The 10291-nt window shown below is 27.8% G+C and overlaps 1 protein-coding gene across 2 annotated transcripts; it reads left to right on the top strand.

Annotated features, from left to right (window-relative positions):
• The first annotated feature begins 288 nt into the window (after positions 1-288).
• On the top strand, positions 289-10291 carry LOC135929096 (ubiquitin carboxyl-terminal hydrolase 5-like). Of its 2 annotated transcripts, none has more exons than XM_065465600.1 (5): positions 289-323; positions 4896-5753; positions 7764-7864; positions 8100-8457; positions 9678-10281. In XM_065465600.1, the coding sequence occupies exons 1-5, from the start codon at positions 304-306 to the stop codon at positions 10012-10014; spliced, it is 1674 nt and encodes a 557-aa protein (XP_065321672.1). In that variant the 5' UTR covers positions 289-303; the 3' UTR covers positions 10015-10281. The 2 variants fall into 2 exon arrangements, with proteins under 2 accessions (XP_065321672.1, XP_065321671.1); XM_065465599.1 differs by lacking the exon at positions 289-323 and adding an exon at positions 382-1206 and having other exon boundaries at positions 4892-5753; positions 9678-10291.

The raw sequence follows: 10291 nt of genomic DNA, 5'->3' as shown, positions 1-10291 counted from the left end.
TCTACCGTTATTTATAATTCGATATCTCAAACAAAGAAATTATTGTCACAAATTTACAAACTTCATGTTTTAAAATTTAAAAACATACTGTCAAATATTAATACCTATCAATCAATTTTCAGTTTAATTAGACTATCACTATAATGGTAAACAACGAAAAAATTATTGATAAATTTGATAGATACATAAATAAAGTAAATATAGTCACTACCAATGAAGATAAAGTCTACAAGGATGAATGCATTTTTTGTTATGATACTTCAGAATGTGCAGATGGTTTATTCATATGCATGGATACTTTCTATGGCTTTGACAAAGATCATGTAATTATGTTTTATAAAGCAACTGGTAGAACAATTTATTTAAACATTAAACGTTTTGCGATTGAAGAAAAAACACAAAAAATTAAAGTTAAAAAAATGGCGATTGGTGTTGAGGATGGGTTTCAAATAGATAAAAATATTAAATATGAAGATCATTATGCTCTAGTTTTATTACCTGATTTTGAAACAATTCAAATAAATAATTTATCAATTCCTGCAAAAATTTATAACTCAATACAAAGTATTATAAAAGCAGAGCCAGCATTAAAGCTAACAGAATCAGAATTAAAAAATTTTGAGTGGAATGGGGAACAAAGACAAAAAACTAAACATACTAATCTTTTTCAAATTTCTAATCCTCCTAAGCCATCACTCAACAATTCCCAATGTCAAAAATGTGATGTAAAAGAAAACTTGTGGTTTAACCTCTCAGATGGTTCCATAATGTGTGGTAGAAAAAATTTTGATGGAACAGGAGGCAATAATCATGCAGTTGAACATTATATATCTACTCACTATCCATTAGCTGTAAAAATTGGAACTATAACCGAATCTGGGGCAGATGTATATTCATATGATGAGGATGATATGGTTGAAGATCCAATGTTAGAATCACATTTGGCTCATTTTGACATCAACATGAATGAATTACTTAAAACAGAAAAAACCCTCTCAGAACTTGAAATTGAAATGAATGAAAATTATTTTGAATGGAATGCTATCCAAGAGTTGTCAGGAAATTTAAAGCCCATATATGGTCCTGGTTTTACTGGTATTTATAATCTGGGAAACACATGCTATATATCTTCAATTATGCAAATGATATTTGCATTGCCTTTATTTAAGAGCTATTTTTATGACAATTACAAACATTTTATGTTAGGTAATAATATCAAATATTGTTTTTATATATTTACAATACAAATTATATATATGATAAAGGTATGTTATAGGATAGGTCCAAAAATGATAAAATTAAGAGTATATTTTAAAATTTTATAAACAAGTAATTTCCATTTTAACATCTTAATTGGTAAATTTGGTAATTAAATATTAATAAAACAAATTATATCTCATGGATATAGTAATATAATAGTTTTAAAAAGTAGTGCCTATCCTCATTTATTATCTTTATTATGATTTCTCAAATTTAAGATGACTGTTTATTAAATAAAATGTCATCAGGAACATTAGTTTATAATCTAAGGCAGGGATCTGAACTGTAACTAATATTGTTTCAGGCTTGGATTCAGGCTTTTTGTAAAATTAATATCAGTTTGATTTGATCTTTAAAAACTGGTTAAACATTTTTGTATACTAACTTTTTACAATTTTATTTTTAAAACTGATGTTTAGCAACTAGAGTATCTTATTATTATTATTCATATAAATATAATTGATGTCATACAATTAGAATATTATTATGATTATCTTCTACAACTTTTATGCAGAAATGTTTTTTTTATGTTTTAAAAAACTTCTTATAAGCTAGCTTGGGCAGCTGGACTATCAAATTCCTAAATACAAAAGCATTTCGTTGAAATTTCAAAAGATTCACAGCCATATGAAATCTAATTAAATACCTTCAAATGGGCATGACTAAAATACGCGTCTCCGAAAACTACGCGTCCCCGGTTAAACGGGTTTAATTTATATAATATTAATAAAAAATCGTATTTAGCTTTATAAGATGAGTTAAAAAATGTTTTTTATGATTTTAAAAAAAAATGATAACTTATTAAATTTTTTAAAAAATTATTTTTTTACATCAAAAAACTACGCGTCCCCGGTCAAGATACATATTTTTTTTTAAATAAAAGCAGATTCATATTTAGCTCATTAAATGAATATAGAAAATGTTTTTTATGATTTAAAAAAAATTGATAACTTAGTAAAATTTTTAAAAAATATTAAAAACTACGCGTCCCCGGTCAAGATACATTTTTTTAAAAAAAATAAAAGCAGATTCATATTTAGCTCATTAAATGGATATAGAAAATGTTTTTTTTGATTTAAAAAAAGTGGTAACTTAGTAAAATTTTTAAAATACTAATTTTTGTACATAAAAAAACTACGCGTCCCCGGTCAAGATACATTTTTTTTTAAAAAATAAAAGCAGATTCATATTTAGCTCATTAAATGAATATAGAAAATGTTTTTTATGATTTAAAAAAAATTGATAACTTAGTAAAATTTTTAAAAAATTATTTTTTTAAATTAAAAACTACGCGTCCCCGGTCAAGATAATTTTTTTTTAAAAAAATAAAAGCAGATTCATATTTAGTTCATTAAATGGATATAGAAAATGTTTTTTTTTGATTTAAAAAAAAAGTGGTAACTTAGTAAAATTTTTAAAATACTAATTTTTTACATAAAAAAACTACGCGTCCCCGGTCAAGATACATTTAAAAAAAAAATAAAAGCAGATTCATATTTAGCTCTATAAATGGATATAGATGATGTTTTTTTTATTTAAAAAAAAGTGGTAACTTAGTAAAATTTAACACTTTTTTTCTTCATTTTTTACTAAAATACGCGTCCCCGGTCAAGATAGATTATTTTTATAAAAATGAATATAGAATCGTGTATAGTTTTTCAAGGAGATTCCGAAAATGGTATTTATAATTTTTTTTTTTAAAAATTATTTTTCGAAAAATTTTTTTTGACTAAACTACGCGTCCCCGGTCAAGATACATTTTTTAAAAAAAAACAAAAGCAGATTCATATTTAGCTCATTAAATGGATACAGAAAATGTTTTTTTTATTTAAAAAAAAGTCGTAACTTAGTAAAATTTTGAAAAAACACTTTTTTTTTCATTTTTTGACTAAAATACGCGTCCCCTGTCAAGATAGATTATTTTTATAAAAATGAATATAGAATCGTGTATAGTTTTTTAAGGAGATTCCGAAAATGGTATTAATAATTTCGATTCTATATTCATTTTTATAAAAATAATTTAAAAAATGTATCTTGACCGGGGACGCGTCGGGACGCTTAGTTTAATCAAAAAAAAATTTTTTAGAAAAAAAAAAAAAATATAAATACCATTTTCGGAATCTCCTTGAAAAACTATACACGATTCTATATTCATTTTTATAAAAATGATCTATCTTGATCTGGGACGCGTATTTTAGTAAAAAATGAAGAAAAAAAGTGTTTTTTCAAAATTTTACTAAGTTACCACTTTTTTTTATATAAAAAAAAAACATTTTCTGTATCCATTTAATGAGCTAAATATGAATCTGCTTTTATTTTAAAAAAAAATGTATCTTGACAGGGGACGCGTAGTTTTTAATTTAAAAAAATAATTTTTTAAAAATTTTACTAAGTTATCATTTTTTTTAAATCATAAAAAACATTTTCTATATTCATTTGAGCTAAATATGAATCTGCTTTTATTTTTTAAAAAAAAATGTATCTTGACCGGGGACGCATAGGGACGCGTAGTTTTTTGATGTAAAAAAATATTTTTTTAAAAAATTTACTAAGTTATCATTTTTTTTAAAAATCATAAAAAACATTTTTTAACTCATCTTATAAAGCTAAATAAGATTTTTTATTAATATTATATAAATTAAACCCGTTTGACCGGGGACGCGTATTTTAGTCATGCCCCTTCAAATTGATAGAATATTTTAATCTTATTTGCTTACAATCATATCTTTAGCTACCAAAGTTTAATTTTCATATATGAAAATAATTAAATTCGCTTACGAATTACTACATGTTAAACTTGTGCTATGAATGAAATCCGCTGAGATTGATCAGCTGTTAATTTGGGTTGGCCTTAACTACTAATCCAGGGTATTTGTAATTTAGATAATTTATGATAGAGATTGACTTGGCCCTCCTTGCCGACCCATCTATAATTTTCATGAAATTTATTTAAAGTTTCCTGGCCTGTCCATAATAATTTTGCAAGGATCTTTTTTAAAATTTATTCATAAAAGTGCATATATAATTTTATAATAATTTAACATGTAAACCTAAACTGTTTTACAGTTTTTTTGAAGTAGATTTGAAATTTTTAATATCAAGCTAATATTAATATTGGGGTTTTATAATCAAGTTCATATTGTTGTTAACCAATAAAACTAATATTTTATATTGTATTATGCCATTAAATAAAATTGTCCAATTTTATAATATTGGCCTATTTATAATATCAGCCTCACATTATAACAGTAAAAACATAAAATGTGATTTTTAAAGAAATCGATGTATTTCTATTCTAGATATACCACCATACTTGAATCAGAATAGCACCGATTTTAAGAGTATGCCAATTTTTTCAAAATACTGACCTCTGCCGATTTTTATATTTAAGAAGTATTCTTTTAATATTTAAATATAGTATTAAAGTATTCTTTTTCGAAAAATTGACCTGTAACTAATAACTTTTATATTAAAATCTAACTATTAACTATAGCAAATTACTTTTTAAGTGTGTAAATGTAATTTGTTTCCAAAGGCCACTACAACATTATAAATATTGTAAACACATCTTACTTAGACATAAAATTATATTTAATGCACTATTTTCTTTCAAATCAATCACTCATTTAAGGTAGTCTCTCGGACACACTCCACAACTTTGATGCCCAAACAGCAAAACTTGCTTATGGTCTTCTCTCAGGTAAGTATTCCAAAAAACCTATCGCTATTCCTTTTCCTCCCAACTTGGACAGCGAAAATTATCCAAATTCGTCTATGATTTTCTATCAATCCACATCTCTTTTGGGCATCAAGCCTCGCGCTTTTAATTTCATAGTAAAACGTGGTCACACAGAGTTCGCTAATAGTCGGCAACAAGATGCCCACGAATTTTTCCTGCACTTAATGAATCAAATTTCGCGACACCATTACGCTGATAAGCAACTGAAGGGTGTCTTAGAGAGTCCTTCCAAAGGTTTCGATTTTATGCTTGAAGAAAAATGGTGGGCTAGTGATAATCATGATTCAGCTCGTTTGATAGATAGGCGAGAAAATTATATATCCTTAGCTATCCCCCCTACTACCATCTGCCAACAAAAGGTCAGAATTGAATACAACAATGAACACGAACTCGATTTGAGAAAAGAGGGAGATCCTGGAAACCTGCTAGATATTGGTGGCTCCAAACACCCTCATAAAACACTCACTAAAATCCCATTTTCTTCACTTTTAGAACATTATTTTGCCGCCGAACAAGTTAACACTAAAGATGGTGAGGTGCGTCCAATCAAAACGGTAGGATTCAAGACCTTTCCACAGTATCTATTATTGCATTTAAAAAAATACACATTTGAGCGCGATGGTAATTCTTGTTGGCAACCCAAAAAACTCGAGGTCAGCATCGAAAACATTCCGGAAATTTTGGATTTGGAGCGTTATAAAGCCACGGGCTTGTTACCCATGGAAATTTTAAACCACGAGAAGGAAATAGACAAGTTACATAAAAATAAAATGAATAGCTAATTATTTTTTTTTAAATCTAAACTAATCCTTTATATTCAAATTTATTCTTTTATAATCATCTCGTGTTGAAACCCTTCTTAACCCTGGTCTAGAGACTTCTAACCCCCGTAAACCAATACCCTACCATATTAAAAGCAAATAAATTATATCCATGGAATGTCCTCTTGGAATAAATCTTACATTTGGCAAGGTTTAACTCAGGCTAGTGTAGGTTGAAAGGTCATTTGTGTTTTCCAGAATATACATGATGCTGAAAACCTACTTAGTTTGTTAATTGTTTTTAGCCTATAACAATCACCTTAGCTTCGGTTTTTTGAAAATATAGCTCCACTATACCTTAAAGAAAATAGAAAAAAAATTAACCCTCGCCACAAGGCTTAGCCGATTACCTTTGACATGCCAATGTGGATTAGGTCGAATTAGCCAATATTTACCCATTACCCAACTATTTTCTTACCATTATATCATCGTCAAAATACGGTGAAAGGATTGATTTTATTTTAGCAATTATTTTGTGAATGCCTATGCAAATAATAGCAAAATTAGGCCTGCAATGGGTTGCCCACAAACTCATCCGGCATAAACACTTCAACCAACCTGTTCACGTTGGGAAAAATTGTACCAACCGCCATTCCATTGGTTTAAATGATTTTCTTTCTACCAGCATCAGTGTAACCATTTTGCGCCAAACTAAATATCAGTAAACATAACTGTTTTTGTGTTATATTATAAGCAATTAGAATAGTTTGGCTAGCCAATATCAAAATGGAAATTCTGAAACTCGACCCAATATTTAATCCTTAAGTTTGATCTTCATATGCCTGGAACCGATTTGAACATAATGGACCATTTATGAGTTTTGAACCAAATAATAAAATTTAAAAAAATTATAATATATTATAAATATCAGGGATCCGGAACAACATCTTTGCCTTTCTATCAGAGACCTTGACGGGCCCTGCGGCCTATTATTATTTTCTAGCTGGCCTTTTGATTTTTTTTAATGAGAAATTTCTATTTAAATTTAGCTTATTTAAAACATTGTTAATAGTGATGCAAATCGCCCCATTTTAGTCGATTTTTAAAAACAGCTAACTCAATATTTTTGGCAGAAAAAATTTTCTTCCTTAAAATTTTGCTAATAGATGTCCAAACCTCTGCCATCGATAAACAAAATCTTTAGGCTTGCGTAATATTTTTCTGGATAAAATACTGAAAGCCAATTTTTAAAATCGGCTCAAACGGAACGATTTTGCATCACAAGTTGCTAACTTAAAAAAAATTATTACTATTTTTTTCTTCTAACAATAATAAATTTCAGAACCATTGCCTAAATACACTGAAATATTGTTTATTTTCATTGAATACAATATATTAAATATGGGCCGAACTTATAAAAAATTATTTCTGCGGCCCTGTAAAAAAATCCAGGCCACTGAATGAAGGTTGCTGGTCCTCATTCCAGTCAAATAAACAAGTTTCATATTCCGGAAGGTGCTCCTAAAAAAATATATTTGTAATAATATTTACTCAATATTCGGTAATCTTTATATCATACAAACTATTATATCTAAATATTAATTAACACATTTTCTATAAGATTATTATTGTGCGTTGTTGGATATTAATTAAATTTGAGCATATAAAAATTTTATTCAACACTCATTGGATGTTAATAACGAAATTATTCATTACAATTTAGAACTTTTATTACATTATATTAATTTTATTATAATAAAACGGATAAAATAAATTTGATTTAAAATGGTAATAATTAATGGGTAATAACTTGGTTATGTTAAGCAAAGTTGGTATTAAAAAAGAAAAACCAATATTTGTGAATATGCCATAATAATTATTTATAATTATCTTATAAATAAATGGAAAAATTTCAATTGTTTGAATCCCCGTTCCTTTCAAAAATCCAATCGATTTACAAATTTTAATTATATAATATATTTATTTTTTTCACTCCCCTTAAGTAATAAGGAAGAAGAAAATATTCTATTTAGCGATATGGTAACTCAGAATAACCTTGTTGGGGACGATTATCATGCTCATCTCGATTACAATGTTATAACACGTAATAGTCTGTTAATTATTTAAATCATGCAATTTTAAGTTACCCTTTTATGTGATACTTGATACCGATATACCCACCCCCTTCCATTTAAAATATAAATATGATCAATTTTATTAATTATAAATACCATATTTTCTTTGTAAAGGTTTCCTCTAATAAAATTTTATGCCTAGATTCTTCTTCTAACTAAAACAAGCCTTCATTAATAAAAAATATTTGTATTCACTTTGGTCAGATCAATCCTGTTCTAACCCTGAAGCCCTCATACTCAAAAACGAGATATCTAAGGAACTCCTAGCCATGGGTTTCTCTGTCATCGCCATAAATGCAGCGATAGCTTCTCAAACCGAATCCCCCGCCATCACTATCGAAGCGGTTCTTAACTCCCTATTAACATCCCAATCAAAATCCTCACCTGAATATTTCCAAACCTCTCGCTCTACCTTGGAACATGTGAACGTTATAACCGATATGGGGTTTAGCGTAGAGAGGGCGAATACCGCTTTGGACCAGACCGAGAACGACCCCGAACGTGCTCTCGATTGGCTATTCAGCCACCCTGAAGAAACTGGGATTCAATCAGTCACCGTAAAGTAAAATAAAGTTTTTTGTTTGTACATTCGTAATACATACTGTACTTGTTATTCAATAAAAGAAAGATGTCAATTACTGAAAGTATGATTTAAAAGAAAGAAGTTAATTTTAAAAATGACAATCGTTAATTTTTAAACATTTATAATGATTTTATATTTTTCATTATTATTTAAAATTGTCAATCTTACCATAAATCTGGTGGAATTCTTGATCTAATAATGGGATAGATTTAACCATATTTCTAAAAATATTAAAAGCTTTCATCACTTCTAATAAAATATTTTTTATATTTTCGCTTAAAGATTTTTCAAATATCTCCCTTAAAATAATCTTGTCTCTTTCAATAAATTGTATATTTATTCTTAATATAGTTCTATCTAATCTGGTAACACAATCAATCTTCATTGAATGAAGACTTCCCCAAACCTGATTTATTATTTGATCTCGTATTCTACTAGCAGTTTCAGGAACTTCATTTCTTATATAAATATCATTAATAAGTTTCTTCCTACTCTCTTAAGTATTATAAACCCACTGTTACTTTTAATGGCCGCCTATTTATTGTTACCATTTCAACTAGTGTTGTTAATTGGCTCGTTTTGAGCCGATTTTTAAAAACGGCTAACTCAATATTTCGTCCAGAAAAATATTACGCAAGCCTCAAGATTTTGCTCATAGAAGGAACAAAGGTCTAGGCATATATTATCGAAATCTCGAGACTTAGGCAATATTTTTCTGGCTAAAATATTGAGTTAGCCGTTTTAAAAAATCGGCTCAAAATGAGCCGTTTAACAACACTAATTTCAACTATACCTTAAATTATTTGCTTTTATGAAATTAAAATTGTTTAGATTTCATTTTATAATCTATCTTTAATTTACTCCGTTTTTTCATCATTTATGCTATTTAAAAGAATGAAAAAAATTTAAAAGAAAAATTTGAATAAAATAAAGATGCAAAATAGGTAATTAATTAATTTCTTTTTTTTAAATGATAAAATGAAGATATGAACCCTTTTTTCCAAGGATTTTGATTGTTATTTTCTCTCGTATTAACATCTATAATGTTGTGACTATAAGCATTGCGAAGGATAATTTCTTTTTTTGTGTGGAAAACCCAAACCCTTTAAAATGAGCAATATAATAAAATTTATTAAATTTACAATACATTTGATAATCTGTATATTTTTTAATTTATATTTTAAATCTATTACGTTTAGGGACAAAATTTTGAATAATTCCGGCAGACATGTATTCCATGACCATATTCGTGTGCAGATTGACCAATCAGTTAATAGCCTCCAATCCGATCAGTCAGAGCAAAGTGCTGAACATATAACGAATCATATCCACCATTTAGATCCCGCCGAAAGTACCATATACCGATTGGTCGGATTTGTGAGTCATGTTGGCAGTTCTTTGAATTGTGGACACTACGTATGCCACATAAAGAAGGACGGAGACTGGGTCATATTCAACGATTCTAAAGTTGCACTTTCCAATAATCCACCACTCAATTTGGCGTACATGTATTTTTACGAAAGGGTACTACTATAAGTTTAGTCAATTGTCATTCATATACTTCACACCTATCGTTTTTTTAAATATTAACTTTTCGCCTACTTTATTCTTTAAGATTTCGAATAAATTTGGAAAGATTTTATTTTATGAAGCTTATACTAATTTTATCCATGAAAGAAAAATATGAACGCGATACCCGTTGTTTGAGCCTGATTGATATGTCTTTTATTATTTAAAATTGAATAAAAATGGCATTAAACATTAATAATCTCGTTTAATATCCTATTTTTGGCTTATATTGATATTTTATTAT

Source organism: Gordionus sp. m RMFG-2023, chromosome 4 (assembly GCF_954871325.1).
Source record: "Gordionus sp. m RMFG-2023 chromosome 4, tfGorSpeb1-WG-v2, whole genome shotgun sequence".
NCBI classification, from domain to species: Eukaryota; Metazoa; Nematomorpha; class Gordioida; order Chordodea; family Parachordodidae; genus Gordionus; species Gordionus sp. m RMFG-2023.
This window is presented reverse-complemented; position numbering and strand designations above follow the sequence as displayed.

What these genes read in the sequence shown, in the direction of transcription:
- LOC135929096 (XM_065465599.1), top strand. Translation starts at nt 420, where the DNA reads ATGGCGATTGGTGTTGAGGATGGGTTTCAAATAGATAAAAATATTAAA. An exon ending in TTACAAACATTTTATGTTAG is followed by an intron (nt 1,207 to 4,891) that starts GTAATAATATCA and finishes CACTCATTTAAG; the next exon opens with GTAGTCTCTCGGACACACTC. An exon ending in ATTCAATCAGTCACCGTAAA is followed by an intron (nt 8,458 to 9,677) that starts GTAAAATAAAGT and finishes TATTACGTTTAG; the next exon opens with GGACAAAATTTTGAATAATT.